The sequence below is a fragment of the Octopus sinensis genome, linkage group LG18, assembly GCF_006345805.1.
Source record: "Octopus sinensis linkage group LG18, ASM634580v1, whole genome shotgun sequence".
In the NCBI taxonomy this organism is placed as follows: Eukaryota; Metazoa; Mollusca; class Cephalopoda; order Octopoda; family Octopodidae; genus Octopus; species Octopus sinensis.
This window is the reverse complement of record NC_043014.1, coordinates 15,198,997-15,216,276: the sequence shown is the minus strand read 5'-3', so window position 1 is coordinate 15,216,276 and position 17,280 is coordinate 15,198,997. Positions and strand designations below refer to the sequence as shown.

The following is a 17,280-nucleotide window of genomic DNA, read 5'->3' as shown; positions in this document are numbered from 1 at the left end:
CATGAAAATAAAGTGTCTTGGTCAAGAACACATCACACAGCCTGGTCTGGGAATCAAACTCACAACTACGCGATCGTAAGCTTCACGCTCTAACCACTGAGCCATGCTCTTTCTCATTAATCGTTATGTAAAACACTCTTGGGAAAATTATGTCCTGGTGGAATCTCCAAATGGCATGCCAACAAAAAATTAGCATGAATTAGTTCGTTTGATGATGAGCCACGTCTCATGCAGCCTGTTTCTCGATAAACGCTGCTCATGCCTGAACTAAAGTGATAGAAACACCTTGTAAAAAAACAGTCAATCAGATTTGTAATATCTTGTAATATTTGTAGTGTAATTTCCATTGAGGTTGTCTGCCTTTCATCCTTTCTGGGTTGTAAAATAAGAACCAATCAAGCACTGGGGTTGATTGCAGGCCTTGTGCTAAAATTTGAAATCAATATTTGTAATGTTTCCGTAATAATTTAGCAACACAATTGTAGTGTTTCCTTAGAAATTATCCTTTCCAAAACAGTCTTTTTGTAGAGACCCTGTATCAAAGAGATGATCCTTTTCAAAACAGTTTTTTTGAGAGGGCTTGAAGTAGATAAAGTGTAAATAATAGCATGTAAATATTGTGTTTAAAAACCCCTTGGATAAAAAAAGCTGAAAGTTGTCCATAGGACTTGAACCCACATCTTCTGTAAGCAATCATTTGAATATTTCTATTCAAAGGTTTTTTTTAACCCAATACAAGGTGATACCAAAAAAAAGTTTTAATTAAAAAAATTAACTTATTTACTCTTTATTCTTTTACTGGTTTCAGTCATTTGACTGTGGCTATGTTGAAGCACCGCCTTTAGTCGACCAAATTGACCCCAGGACTTATTCTTTGTAAGCCTAGTACTTATTCTATCGGTACTTTTGCTGAACTGCTAAGTTACAGGGACGTAAACACACCACCGTCAGTTGTCAAGCGATGTTGGAGGGACAAACACAGACACACAAACATATACACACACACATACTTTGGTCAGCCCAAGGCTTTAGTAGAAGACACTTGCCCAAGGTGTCACGCAGTGGGACTGAACCTGGAACCATGTGGTTGGTAAGCAAGCTACTTACCACACAGCTACTCCTACGCCTTAGTTTTAACACCATCTCCTTTGAAATAGTCATCTTGTGCACCAGTACACTGGTCCCAGCAATCCTCCCACATTTGGAATCCGGTCTGGAAGTTGTTTTCTGTAAGTGAATCCAGGGCCTTCTGTGTAATTTGCTTTGGATTTTGACAACGGTATTAAGATGGTTACTTTTGAGCTGCTTTCACATCTCGTGGAAGAGATGGCAGTCTTCAGTTGCTAAAACTGGTGAATAGGCTGGGTGCAGAAGCGATACCATGTTGTTTTTAGTGAGAAACTCCCTAGTGAGGAGGGCTCAGTGACAGAGTGGATTGTCATCATGAAGAACATGCACAAACTGATGAATTTTTTCCACTTGTGACACTCATGGTAAGTCTTCGAGGGACATTCTTCCGCTTTTGAAGCACTTGCGACCCATTGCCTCATCACTTTAAGCTTGCCAAAGCATGCTCAATATCTCTGTAGTTCTTTGTTCAAAACTTCCTGTCCATGTCAAAAATTGCCAAATACAGCATACAAGGAATCACAAAAACACAAATTTCACAATGCTACTCAGCACACTGCCTCGTGAGGGTCACCACTAGCTCTCACTGTGCACACAACTGTGTACTGCCATCTGTTGGCATGCTACAGAACTAATCTGGGAACGTTTTGATACCATCTCGTATTTTACAAGGTATTATTTATAATTTTATCTTACTTTGAGTTCCACTGTTGAAAAAACAAAGAATTATTTCACATGTCTCAAAGATTTTAAATCCTTATGATGTCAACATAGAAATCTTGCTGGTGACAAAAAAAGAATTGCTTTGGTAAAATGGTAGAATGTCTGCTGTGTTTACTGAAGATCTTGGCTCAAGTTTCTCGGGCAGCCTTCGACTTTTTCTGTCCAAAGGTGCTTTTAATCCAGCACTTACACAATATTATTTAAAGCTTTTTCTACTTCAAGTTGCACTGTTAAAAAACATTTGAAGGGTTTCTATAACAGTTTAAGTAAACTACAGTGTTTCCATAATGGTTTGGAATATTAATTGTTGTTTCATAGACAGGTAAGGTAATGTTTCTATAAAAGATTGGACATGTAAGACACTGCTTACACGACAGTGACACTCGTTTACAGCTATCAAGTCATGTCAAGACAAGGAGACAGTAACAAGTACAAACATGCACACATACACAAACACACACTGAAGATGTTAACAAGCCAACACCAATTGCCAAGTGATAATGGAGTAGGGGACAAAAACACACACAACACATATAGACATGTATATGTGTATATACATGTGTGTGTGTGTGTGTATATATCATCATCATCATTTAACGTCTGCTTTCCAGGCTAGCATGGGTTGGACGATTTGACTGAGGTCTGGCAAACCAGCCTCCAATCTGATCTGGCAGAGTTTCTACAGCTGGATGCCCTTCCTAACGCCAACCACTCCGAGAGTGTAGTGGGTGCTTTTACGTGCCAGTTTGGTGATTCTGGCAATGGCCACGCCCAAATGGTGCTTTTTACATGCCACCTGCACAGGAGCCAGTCCACCGGCACTGGCGACGACCTTGCTCGAATGTTTCACATGGCACCAGCACAAGTGCTAGTAAGGCGATATTTATATATATATATTACTCTTACTCTTTTACTTGTTTCAGTCATTTGACTGCGGCCGTGCTGGAGCACCGCCTTTTAGTCGAGCAAATCAACCCCAAGACTTATTCTTTGTAATGTAAGCCTAGTACTTATTCTATCGGTGTCTTTTGCCGAACTGTTAAGTTACGGGGATGTAAACACACCAGCATTGGTTGTCAAGCAATGTTGGGGGGGAGAAACAGACACACAGACACATATATATATACATATACATGATGGGCTTCTTTCAGTTTCCGTCTACCAAATCCACTCACAAGGCTTTGGTCGGCCTGAGGCTATAGTAGAAGACACTTTGCCCACACAAGGTGCCACGCAATGGGACTGAGCCCGGAACCATGTGGTTGGTAAGCAAGCTACTTACCACACAGCCACTTCTGCACCTATATATATATATACACACACATACAAAATATGGGGGTTTAGTTCACAGGTGATCTAAAGGACTAGGCACACTTGAGTAAGTGCTGTAACATATTACCAGGGCTCCAAGCTCATAGCCGAGTTAGAAGTTATGAAACCATTGTAGATTTCCAATACAGCGGATATATATTTGTTAAAAGGGACAACAAATGCCAAGACAAGACAAACATCTCAATTCATATATGTTATTATTATTAGAAAAATTAAAAATTTTACAGCTGTCTATACCTTTCACATTTTCCCTGTTTGTTTCCAATGACAAGATATCCCAGAAACAGCTGTAAAACTTCAAATTTTTTTAATAATAATAACATATATGACTTGAGATGTTTGTCTTGCCTTCATTGTTTGTTGTCTCTTTAACAAATATATATGTGTGTGTGTGTATATATATATAAATATATATATAGTTGAAATTTACTGAAAACAAAAGACTAAGACAGGTGTATAAACAACAAGCAGGTGTATTAATTTGATGGTCGGGAAGGTGAGAAAGTCTATTACATTTTGAGGCTACACTCTTCAACAGAAAGGAACATGAATGAAGAAATAAATAAATCTATATATATAATATATATGTATATATATATGTATGTATGTATATATATATGTATGTATGTATGTGTATATATATATATATATATATATATATATATATATATATATATATATATATATACATATATATATATATATATATATATATATATATATATATATATATATACATATATATATATATATATATATATATTATATATATATATATATATGAAGGTATGTAGGTATAGTCGGCAGTTCAACAGTAGTTCAAATCAAAACCAGAATTTTAGTAGCATACCTATTAGTTTGAATCACTCTGACAAAAACTCCTCATATCTTATATATATATATCTATACCTATCTATCTATCTATCTATCTATCTATCTATCAAATAAATTTTGTATATGTACAAGTCTCCATACTCTTTATTATTCTTAATAATATAATATCTATATAGTTATCAAACAAGTGGTGGGAGACAAACTCACATACACACATATGACAAGCTTCTTTCAGTTTCATCATCATCATCATCATCATCATCGTTTAACGTCCGTTCTCCATGCTAGCATGGGTTGGACGGTTCGACCGGGGTTCTGGGAAGCCAGAAGGCTGCACCAGGCTCCAGTCTAATCTGGCAATGTTTCTACAGCTGGATGCCCTTCCTAACGCCAACCACTCCGTGAGTGTAGTGGGTGCTTTTTACGTGCCACCTCCATCTACCAAATCCATTCACACGGCTTTGATTGGCCCAAGGTGATTGCACAAGGTGCCACACAATGGAACTGAACCCAGAACCATGTGATTGGGAAGCAAGCTTCTTATCACGTTTATTTTTGTTTATTAAAAGAATTATTTTATATTTTGTTTGTATGGTAACAGCAAATATTCTTGTTTTTTTTTAAATATTCCCTCTTTTAAAATATCTTTTCCTCTTGTCTTTTTTTCTTTCCAGAAATGGCTGTGGACAGAATGGTAGAGTTCCTGTTCCTCTTCAAAGTAGTTCAGTAACAGCTCCACGTCCTTTCTCTTGCTTCCCAAACACCAGCACTGGCGATGGATCGACTCAAAGTGTAGCACCCTCTTTACCCCTTCGTCCTGTTCACAGCAGCCTTCTCCCCGGCTACACTGCTCCAACTATTGTCCAAGCTGCAGAAAGCTTGCATACCGTGCGCACAGCTACACAGCCTGGTCTGGAGATGCAATCGGTTCTTAACAGCAGCCAATCGTCTATTGGCAGCTTATTTCGGCCTTCTCCAACTGTTGCTGATCCAGCTCCAAGGATTTATCACGCTGGCCAATACGGTAACTCTCTCTATACGACAGCCAATAGCTCACTAGCTTCATTTTCCTCTCTTTATAGCATTCATGGACAGCCAGCCGGTCATCTAGCGTCTGGTGCTGTGTCACCTTACAATACATTCTACCCTCAATACCCACAAGGCTACTCACCTAGTTGCCTGTTGTCACCAGCTGGTCACTACCCTCACTTGGACTCCTACTCTGCTGTCCTCGCCAGCATGGGCAGCCACACCCAGCATGTCAGCCAATCGCAGCTACCTCGCACATTCATGCCAACTCATATATCACAATACTCTCCACTGTCCAGTCATCGGAATGCGACTCCGACCACTTCTCCCAGCTCCGCCGGCAACCTCGGACACTCGCCCAGCCAGTCAGCTCTTATGCATCAACACTCTCCTAAACAAGAACAAATGAGGGATTCGCTCGCTGAGGCTGCGACTGTCGACGGCTACAGTCACTCGCCACGTGGAGTTGCCCCTTCTCATAGTCTTTCAAAAGAGGATAAGTCTCACTCAGCCTCATCACAACAACAACAGCAACAACAACAACAACAACAACAGAAACACTTGCACTCTCGTCAGTTATCTCCCTTATCGACTCAGAATAAAACCAGTTCTTTACTGAAGGACACTACAACCACCCCCAAAACAGATCTCAATAAGGACTTGGGTTACAAGGTACCAAGTGGCAAAGAGGGTAGTTTGAAACACCGTATACTCACCCGGCCACCCAACATCCAAATCAACGAATCTCCAGTCGTAGAGCCAGAGCAAGTATTGTCCGCTGGGGCAAAGACTTATCATCATAAGTCAGAAGCCATATCGCCGGCGAAACGGTCAAAGTCGATCAGTGAGATGGCATCGACAGGCTGTGAAATGGGAATTGGACAACACCAACACCCACACCAACAACAACAACCACAACAGCAACACCAACCACATCATCAACCGCAACTACAAGGCACAAGGACATCGCCTGGAATACCTAACGCCCCTATGACACCACACCTTCACTATCCTCCGCATTTCATCAAGGGTTCAATCATTCAGCTTGCCAATGGTGACCTGAAGCGTGTTGAAGATTTACAGACAAACGATTTCATTCACAGTGCAGAGATCAGTGCTGACCTCAAAATAGACTCCAGCACAGTGGTTCGTACGGATGAAAATGTGGACCTTGGAACCACTATTCTCAGCTTCCTGGTTGGTGAAAATAAAGTTCAGGTATAATCATGCATATTATTATTATTATTGTTATTATCATTATTAGTCAAGACAAAGAGCGCGATTCGATTGTAAGATATTTTATTAGTTGTATAATGTTTCAACAGTACATCTGTCTGCCGAGGTTGACTTTGCCTTTCGTCCTTTCGGGGTCGATAAATAAAGTACCAGTTTTGCCCTGGGGTCGATGTAATCGACTTAATCCCTTTGTCTGTCCTTGTTTAGCCCCTTGTGGGCAATAAAGAAATATATATATATATATATTATTATTATTATTATTATTAAGACGAAGAACGCGATTCGATTGTAAGATATTTTATTAGATGAATGATATTTTAACAGTACATCTGTCTTTGTCAAGTTCAAAATAAGAAGAGTTACATCAATCCTTTTTAAGATATTATTATTATTATTATTATTATTATTATTATTATTATCCTCCCCCTCCTGCCGCCGCCACCACCATCATCATCATCATTATTATTAAGGCGGTGAGCTGGCAGAATTGTTAGCATGCTGGATGAAATGCTTAGTGGTGTTTCAATTGTCTTTTAAGTGCTTAAAACCCTTCTAATAATCTTTCCTGTCCCAAAGAGGGAAACTTTCTGTAGAAAAGCTCTACAGGACTTTCTGTTCCAATCTTCTCTATTATTATTGTTATTATTATTATCAAGGTGGTGAGCTGACAGAATCGTTAGCGTGCCGGGTGAAATGCCTTGTGGCATTTCGTCTGTCTTCACATTCAAAGTTCAAATTCTGCTGAAGTCGACTTTGTCTCTCATCCTTTAAGGGTCAATGAAATAAGTATCAGTCGAGTACTGGGGTTGAGTACTGCCTATAGTAGAGAGGATTATTATTATTATTATTATTATTATTATTATTATTATTATTATTATTATTATTGAGTGAGGGAGCAGTGCATGCCATCAAAGTGACACTGGAGTACAAATATACAAAGTCCAATATACCCATCATGACTATCCGTCTCATAAAAATACACCAGGTGCGTGCATCACAACCATATGCAACCATATGTGTGTGACATGGGGATCTCATATCAATTATTATTACCTCCACCTTAGCAAAGGCAGCGGTATTGCTTTTAGTCATGTTTGTTAGACCGTGGGCAAGATATCCCAAGAACCGCCGGATAGATTCAGATGAATCTTTCAGGAATGTTTGGCCTTGTGACTGGCATGAACTGATTAGATTTTGGGATCGATCGGATACTAGACAAGGATTCTGGATTATTTTCCGGTTTTTTTTTTTTACTTAATTTTTGAGAGCATCCAGATTCATTTTTAGTATTCTCATTTGTGAGAGAAGGAAAAAAACCCTATGAGAAATATTTATTTGTTAATCAATGTTATGATTCATGACAAATGGCCATATGTTTCAGTCAACTGATTCCAATGTCCAGTGACTTCAATTGATTGAAATATTTGGCAGTTTATCATGAATAATTAAAATGAATTAATACTTGATAAATATTTATTAGTGAGTGTGTCTGTGTGTGTGTATTTACTTATTTATTCATTGTTGTTTAAATCATAATTATTGTTACTGTAATTTTTTCTTTAAACTGTAGTGGTCTGGCCAAATCAGTAGAATAGTAGATGGATAAAAATTACTTTCCATCCCATTATGTTTTGCATTCTGATACCTTTGGGATGGACTTTACTTTCCATCCTTCTGCAGTCAGTTAAATGATGTGCAAATCACATTAACCCTTTCGTTACTGTATTTATTTCAAGATGCTCTGTGTTTCTGTCAATTAATTTTAAATATAAGAAAGAATTTAGTAAAATAACTTAGTTATCGTTAAGCTAGTGTTAGGAACATAAATTGTGACTAAGGTTTGGTGGAAGATTTTAATTCAAAACTTATGGAAACAAGACATTTGTACTACAGAGCCAGTGCCGGTTTCAGCCGGGTTCGTAATGAAAGGGTTAAAGGAGGCGATATAAATGACTATGTTTCCTCTTCCTGAAATTTTCTATGCTGCATACTATTATTATGATTATTAATAAGGTGGTGAGCTGGTAGAATTGTTAGCAAGCCAGGCAAAATGCTTAGTGGTATGTTGTTCGTTTTTATGTTCTGAGTTCAAATTCCATTGAGGTTGACTTTGCTTTTCATCCTTTTGGTGTCACTAAATTAAGCACTAGTTGAATATTGGGACCAACGTAATCGACAATCCCTATTCCCCAAGTTTCAGGCCTTGTGTCTACAGTAGAACGGATTATTGGTATTATTATTATTATTATTATTGTTGTTGTTGTTGAAGGTAGCAAGCTGGCAGAATTGTTAGCATGCCTGGCCAAATGCTTGGCAGTATTTTGTCTGTCTTCAAATTCTGAGTTCAAATTCCACCAAGGTCAACTTTGCCTTTCATCCTTTCGAGGTCGATAAATTAAATACTAGTGAAACACTGGGGTTGATGTAATCGACTAGTCCCCTCCCCACAAATTTCAGGCCTTGTGCCTACAGCAGAAAGTACTATTATTATCATTATTGTTGTTGTTGTTGTTATCATTATGATTAAAATGTTTGTGGTTTTTGTTTCATCACTCTTTATTCTTGCCGAGGTATTTCATTAAATCCATAAGAACTGTCTGTCTTTTCTCTTTCACTTGTTTCCATCAGTCATTGGACTGTGGCCATGCTGGGGCACCACCTTGAAGAGTTTAGTCAAATAAATCAGCTGCAATACTGTTTGTGTATATATATGTATGCATACATGTATTTAGTAAATGAATACAAATATGTATTCAATAGTTCTGTTCATGCAACACGTGTTTCAATAATGGTGACGGTTTCAAATTTTGGCTCAGTATATTACATGGTGAAACAAGAGCAATCTATTCTGCAGATTTAATGCAAGGTTTGGTTCCAAATTCCAGGATCCCAAGAATGTTACTAAACAAGGCTGGCACCTAAAGATGGCCACAGGGTACAATGACCAAAATGCTGTGATGAAGAAAACCAAGATTCCGACACTAGTCTATAAATATAGGTGTATCATCATCATCATCATCATTTAACGTCCATGTTCCATGCTGACATGGTCGGAAGGTTTGAATAGAATTTGATGGGCCCAACGACAGCTGTGTGTTCTAGTGCCTGCTCTGACATGGGTTCTTAGGTTGGAAGCCCTTTCTAATGCCAACCATTTTACAGCATTTACTGTATAATAGAATGGTAGTTCTTTGTCTCAAAGATTCAGGCAAACGTTTGTTTAATACTTTTATGTTGATGTTAATTAATTAATAATTGATAATTAATTATTCTTGTAAATATTAATACTTTTTTTCTTCTTCATCAGGTGACTGTGGAAGCCACCCTGGAACATCCTTTCTTTGTTTTTGGCAAAGGATGGTCATCATGTTGTCCCCAACGAACGATAAAGCGCTATGGACTTGACTGCCACAAGTTATCAGTTGGGGATGTCTGCATATCTTTGACACACAAAGAAGCGCCCAGAGATATGATCCATCCCCAATACCAGCAGAGCTTTAAGGGGACCAAAATCGACGGAGAGGCCCACTCCAACTTCCGAACTGCTAGTACTACTTCTACTATGAATACAATTCTATCCACAAAATCAACATCATCCCCAGTGTCTAATTGCCAACAAAACCAATCATCTTATTTAAGTCGGCACTGCAGCCCTCCAGCAGCTATGAGCTTCGGTCATAAACAAACTACAACACACAGTACTGAGACTCAGACAAATTTAGCCCCAGAAGACATTAGTAGCAATAAAAATAGCACTGCTACCAACACTAGCAATAATGGTAATGGCTTAGGAGTTCAACAGGTACGCAAAAGGCGTTGGTCAGCTCCGGACAATATAAAAGTTGACCCGACTGCTGAGTTCGACAAATCGGCTTCCAATGTTGCTGAAGACAGTAAAGCCAATGTCACCAAAAATGAATGAGAATTTCTGTGGATGTATCCATGTGTGTCTGTCTATGTATGTGTGTGTGTGTGTGTGGTAGTGTGAATGTGTGAGTGCACATGCAGTAGAAGGATGAGGTGATATTTACTGCTGCCATTGATTAGTCTAATAAAGGGGTAGAGATGGAATGCAAGAGGGGGGTGGGGGTGGGGGCAGATGTGGTAATGGTACGAAAAGAAAGGAAGAGAGAAAGAGCGAAAGAAAGAGGGAATAAAACTGTGGACTAAATGGAAAGGTGAATGGATTTCATAGGGAAAATCTCAGATGTTTAAAGAAAGAGGAAGATGAAGAAATGGCTAATTTACAAATAAGGAATTTTTAAAAAAAAGACAAATGTGTTAAACAAAGTTAATTGGTTAAATTTAATGAAGTTTTATTGCTGTCTATCATATACATAACATATATAGATATAGATATATAATATATAAATATATACACGTATATATAAATATATATATATATGCATACAGTATATGAATTTTGAAACCATGGATTGCTTTACAACTAAAGTTGTTTTTTGGATTAATATGAATGATATGATATTGTTGAAAGGTGAAAAAAAAACAGAAACACAAAAAAAAGCAACAAAAGAAAACAAAAAACAAAAACAGTAAAACAAGTGATAAGTTGATTATATTTTTCTCATCAGAAAGTAAACAAGAAAGTATTTTTTTGCTTTTTTTTTGCTCCCCCCATGTAAATTGTTAATTCTCCCACAACACTCTCTCTGTTTATCTATTTATCTCCCTTGATTGGAGGACAGGATTTTTTTTTTTTTTAAATGTGAGATGACATATTTGGGATATATTTTGGACATTCAGTAATACTTTTAAAAGATGTTTTTTTTTTTTTTGCTATATTCTGAAAATTTTTAGTCTTTTATCCCATTCTTGGTGGGGTTTTTAGCACAAAGAAAAAAAAAGCCCAATATAAATACATTAAAAAGAAATATAAACAACTCTTTTTCTTCACCCTGCCTTTAAAAGAATTTATCTCCATATCTTTATCTGACTCTGCTGTCTCTCCCTCATTTTCTCTCCTTCATTTCTCTTTCTTTCTATATATATATATATATATATATATATATATATATATATATATATATAAATATATATATATATATTATATATATATATATAAATTATTAAGGTGGCTATTCACAATTTAGAACCAAAAGGCAACATGTATAGTGGTCACTAAAGTGCTCTCATGTGGCTAACAGTTGTTTTGACTCTTATTTCTAGCTATGTTAGTGCTTACTAGCACCTTCTGTCACTTTAGTAACCACTACATACGTGCGTATATATATATACATATATATATATATATATATATATATAATATATATATATATATATATATATAAATATATACACACACACATATATATATGCATGTATGTGTGTGAAAATATATATATATGGATTACAGGACATTATCAGCCATCCTAGTTATTACAATAAAGTAAAAAGTGTTAATTCTAGTTTTGAATTTCCCTACCTATAAATCATTGGCAATGAACTAGCTTGATACATACCTGCATATAATATATATATATATATATATATATAGTATATACACACATAAAAAAAGAGATTGATATCTTTTAAGAGTTTTCCAGTTTAATAAAGTATTTTGTTTTGTTTGCCCCACTCTTTTATTAATAATGCTTGAATTTTGTAGCAAGCATTATTAATGAAAGAGGTGGGCTGCAACTACCCACATTAAAATTCCCTACTCCTGCTACCAGTAAAAAAAAAAAAAATACAAAGAAAATCAAAGTGTGCAGTATGATGGCAACCATTTCGTTGTTTCTTGCTTGTCAATGTCAAGTTGAAGCAAGATAATTTTGTGTTCTTCATCACTGTTTCAAACCGTCACGTCATCTCATCTCACTTCACATTGCAAAATACCCTTGTTTGAGACAGCAGCAGGCGGGATAGGATGTGGAAGAAAGGCATCAACATCACAACATCCCATTCTTCTTCCTCTCTCCCTTCCACTGAAATTGTAAAATGTTGAAAGCTGGCAAAGGGGAAGAAAAATGGTGAAACCAAAATTGTCCGTGATTTTTTTCCTCAATTCTGGTCACTAAAGCAGCTTTTGTCTGCACTCTTTAATTTTAATGGGGATCATTTTTTTTTTAATGAATTTTCATTGGTTAAAAACCTGGATGGATAATTTAAAGCACAATCTTTTACTGAAAATGCTGTCACTTTCTAGAAGAGGAAATTCTTACTTCTCTAAAATGAATTTAGGATGTTGCCTGTTGTTTTTCTTTGTTTTCCTTTTCTGAAGAAAGGTTTTCATTTTAACAAAAACAATTATATATATCTGTATGTGTGTGAGTATATACATATATGTGTGTATGTCTGTGTGTGTGTGTGTATACATGTATTTAATAAATGAAGGTGAATACATATTCAACAGTTCAATTCATGCTACACTTGTTTCAATAGTGTGGCAATTACTTGCACTCAATGTATTACATCATTATTTTACATGCTAAACCACCCCACATTTCATCAGGCATCTTGCAAACCAGTGGAAGACAAAAATCAGTCTATATATGTGTGTGTGTCTGTGTGTGCGTTTTTGGATACACAAACAGTAGACTGCATTTATTTATTTGAATCTGATGATTTTATGTATGTATGTATGTATGTATGTATGTATGTTTGTGTCTATATATATATATATATATATATATATATATACACACATATACATACACACATTGATGATGATGATATCTATATATGTATATATATATATATATACGTATATATACATGTGTATGAGTGTGTATGTATTCACATACACACACACACATGTCTATATAAATATACATATACACACATACATATATATATATATACACATGTATAGACAGATATATATATAAATTTTATTTTTTCTGATTAAAAGAATTTTTACAAAACAAAAACAATCTCATGTGGATTATCGACGATGATGATTATAATAATAATAATGATATTGATAATAACAATTACCTTTTCTTCATCATTTCTCCACTTAAAAGTAAACAAGGAGACTATGGCAAAGGAAGCCAACCTTCTCTATTATGATAACTATTTACGCACACTACTTTGTCTAGTTTCATCCATTGACTTTCTATTGGTTTTTGTTTGTGTTTTTTTAAAGTTATTTTGTGATGACAGTAAAGAAATCTTGTCATATTTTACTGATGAATTTTATACATATACATATGTCTGTGTGTTGAATGTATATGTGTATGTATATGTATGGGATAATAGCAAGTATGAAATGCAATGATGTGGAAAAAAAATAGTACTCAATACAGTTGGGCAGAGCAGAATAATATCCATTGAAAATTATGTGTATAGCATAGGCCAGATACACAGATTCACTTAGAATCTTAACTGCAATACATAGATATATTTGTAAGCAACTTATACACACATGCACACATACAAATACATGCATTACTCACACCTGCCTAATAACAAGATACCACTTCAGCAATTCCTGTTTCAGGCTATAGATTACCAAATCTATATAGTATCGCAATATGTAAGCAAATTATATATGTATATAATAATAATAATAGTAGTAATAATAATATGAGGGAATATTATTCCAAACTTACAGGGAAAAATTCAATTTAGAAATATTAAATCAAATTTCACAAAATATATATATATATATAAATTAGAAAAAAACCCACCTTTAATCAATTCAATAATGAAAAATTAAATTATACCATCTAGAAAATTACATATTATAGAAAGATTAAATGTAAGATAAAACATATAACGATGATTAAGTAATGTGCAAAATAATAAATAAGACGTGTGTATATATATATATATATATGTATACTTTTATTCTTTTGAGTACTATATTGCTGGTTATGGTATACAACAAGTCACTATGTTGGTGATGGTTGCTCTTGGCAATATCAATCTTGTTGGTATTGCCAAATGCAATAGTCTGCACAAAACTAAATAACATTCTGTCCACTAATATGCCATAAGTAGTAATATATATAGCCAGACAATACAAAAGCATAACTTCTCAATTTCTTTTCTAAGAGTTGTGTTTTTCTGTGACCTTTGGACAACTATCCTCTTATCTCAAAAGCATTTAATACGCATGTTTCAGATTTTGCGTAACATACAATAGGAAATACATCCCCTTACACATAATCTTCTTCAGTTAATACATTTCAAAATATACACATTAAATGCTCTCAAAATATTTGGTTTGTCTACATATATACATACATATATCTATATTACTGACAGTAACTTTGAAGTGTCATCAAATGTATGGCTGATTCAAACTCTACCACTTTTTTAGAATCTGCTCTTGTATTGAGTCCTGTTTCCAGGCTGTGTCTATTGTTTGTATAACACATTGTTAACTTTATATGTGTGTGTGTGTATATATATTTATGTATGTGTATATATGTGTGTGTGTGTGTGTATGTATATATATATGTATGTATATAGTTGTGTCTACACATACAAGCCAGAAGCATATTTAATGTAGAAGCACACAGGAATGGAGGAATTACATGTTTGGGGGATATTTCAAGACTGGATCTACTTTTGGAGAAAAACAATGGATTAAATTATTTAAGAGAAAATAAAGAAGAAGGAAAACAACAAAGAAAACTGAGTAATTAGTTTTTATGGTAACGAAACCTTTGCTGATTTAGATATTGTGGTCTCCTTCCCATTTATCTCCCCTTACGATCCCTCTCCTTCTTTTAACTTCTTCCATTGTCACTGTTGCATCTCTTAAACCCACCACTTGTGTTCCTCGTTTCACTAGAACCCATATACTTTATTGCTTAAAGCCTGTCCCTTGCTCGGAATGAGACGATTGCATTGCTGCTCTTTGGACGCTGAACATTTTGGTCCGGCTGATGAGACATTTAGCCTTGGTTTTGGCCGCAGTACTTTTCGGCACTGGAGGCAAACACACACACACAGAAAGAGAGAGAGAGAGATAGAAACACTTTCTCTCTCTTCATTCACATAAAGAAAAAATAATGCTCATGTACATAAACAGAGAGAGGACGAGAAAAACACTACAATGTCTGGTGTTACATAAGCGTCAAATCAGCAAGACCAAACAGGCAGTGCCAAAGCAGCCATACCAAACCGTTTCTTACCCAACTCCTGCTCTGTCCCCTCTGTCAACATTGCCCGACATAAAAGGACATCCTCTCGTGTTTCATCTGTTGTTTTTTTCTTTCTTTCTTTCTTTTTCAGTTTAACATATTTTCTCTCTCTTTCTTTCTCTGATTTTCATTATTGTTGCTCTTGTTATTGCTCTTCACTTTCTCAGTTTCAATTCCTGCCAATGTCTCAACTCCTTTTCTTTCATTCATCTTTCCAGGCCTGATAAAAAAAAAAAAAAAGTATTAAATACTACTTAAATACAGGGTGTGTGTGTGTGGTGGATTGCATCCATTTATCTACCCCCACCCCATTCCCCTCAGTTTCTAGCCTTGCTCCCATTTTAGAAATTAAAGAACTGTGGATTGACAGAATCATTAGAGCATCTGACAAAATACCTTGCAGTATTTCTTCCAATTCTTTACATGCCTCATCATCATCATCATCATCATCATCATTTAACTTCAACTTTGTCTTTCATCTCTCCATGTTCGATAAAATAAGGAACCAGTCAATCAGTCAGAATTACCTGCCTTGAGCCCAATTCAAAAAACATTATTATTATTGTTGGTATTTACTTTTAATTTGAATGTTTGTTGCAATTATGTCCTGAAACATACCCAGTGCCCTAAGGCAAGTGAAGGATAAGAGACGTTATGGTATAACTGAAAGCCTGGGGAGAGTAAGTGGCAGGGGCAGTAGCGAAATACCTCCAGACATTTAAATTGATAGCGTTTTTCTAAGCATGCGGGCAGTACTTGTCAGCACAATCTTCTGGATTTCTCTGAGACATGGTTCTCCTGGGATGTTATCTAGAAGTTTCTGGCATCCCCCTTTTTATTATTTTTATTTTTTTTTATATCATACCTAGGGCACCTACATTATTATTATTATTTTCAGTGGCACTTTTGCTCTGGCAGATGTTATACCAACACTATACCAAAAAAGCGAGCTATATCCAATGGCCAACATCCTCCTTAGAATCCTTACTGTTCCTAACTATTATTATTATTACTATTAAGGTGGTGAGTATTTCATGTCTTTACATTCTGAGTTAAAATTCCACTGAGGTTGACTTTCGTCCTTTCAGAGTCAATAAAATAAGTACCAGTTGAGTATTGTGTGTGTTTGTATATATTTAGAACAGTGGTTTTCAACCAGGGTTCCGCGGAACCTTAGGGTTCTGCCAGTACAGTTCAGGGGTTCTGCAAGAAGTTACAAAACTGCTAAAATTGGCAGTAATTTTTAATTCTCCTGTGCAGATATGTGTGCATATAACTATTAAGTTATTGCGCAGGGGTTCCTTGAGCCAGTTTCCTTGGGGTTCCGCTCCAACAAAAAGTTTGAAAAGCACTGGTGTATGGGGTTATATAATTGACTAGCTCCTTCCCAAAGATTTCTAGCCTTGTGCCTCTATTAGAAACAGTTATTATCATTATTATTATTGACTCTTTACATACTGAGTTCAAATCCTGCTAAGATCAATTAAGGTGACAAGCTGGCAGAATCGTTAATATGCTACTTGAAAACACTTAGCAACATTTTTTCTGGCTCTATTTTTTGAATTCACTTACAGTCAAGGTCAACCCTTAGAATTGGTGGCCTTGAGCCTTCAGTAGAAAGGATTATTATTGTTTTTCAGGGATGAAGTAATTGACTAGTCCCCTTACCCCAAAATTTCAAGCCTTGTGCCTTTAGTAGAAAAGATAATTAAAATAATAATAATAATAATAATAATAATAATAATAATTATTATTATTATTATTATTATTATTATTATTATTATTATTATTGTTATTGTTATTATTAAAGGCAACAAATTTTGTGAATTGGAGAGCATGGAAGAAAATGACTTGTGGTTTCTTTCAAGCTCTTTAGGATCTG

General features: G+C 35.6%; 1 protein-coding gene across 4 annotated transcripts in view; it reads left to right on the top strand.

Annotated features, from left to right (window-relative positions):
• LOC115221191 (ataxin-1-like) overlaps positions 1-11,163 on the top strand; it is a 610,972-nt gene extending 599,809 nt beyond the window's left edge. For 3 of the 4 annotated variants that reach the window (XM_029791340.2, XM_029791341.2, XM_029791339.2), the window contains 2 exons: positions 4,692-6,264; positions 9,590-11,163. In XM_029791340.2, coding sequence (XP_029647200.1) covers positions 4,692-6,264; positions 9,590-10,204 — 2,188 coding nt within the window. In that variant the 3' untranslated portion in view covers positions 10,205-11,163. The remainder of the gene's footprint in view (positions 1-4,691; positions 6,265-9,589) is intronic. The other variant, XM_036510742.1, reaches the window with a different exon arrangement.
• Positions 11,164-17,280: the final 6,117 nt, after the last annotated feature.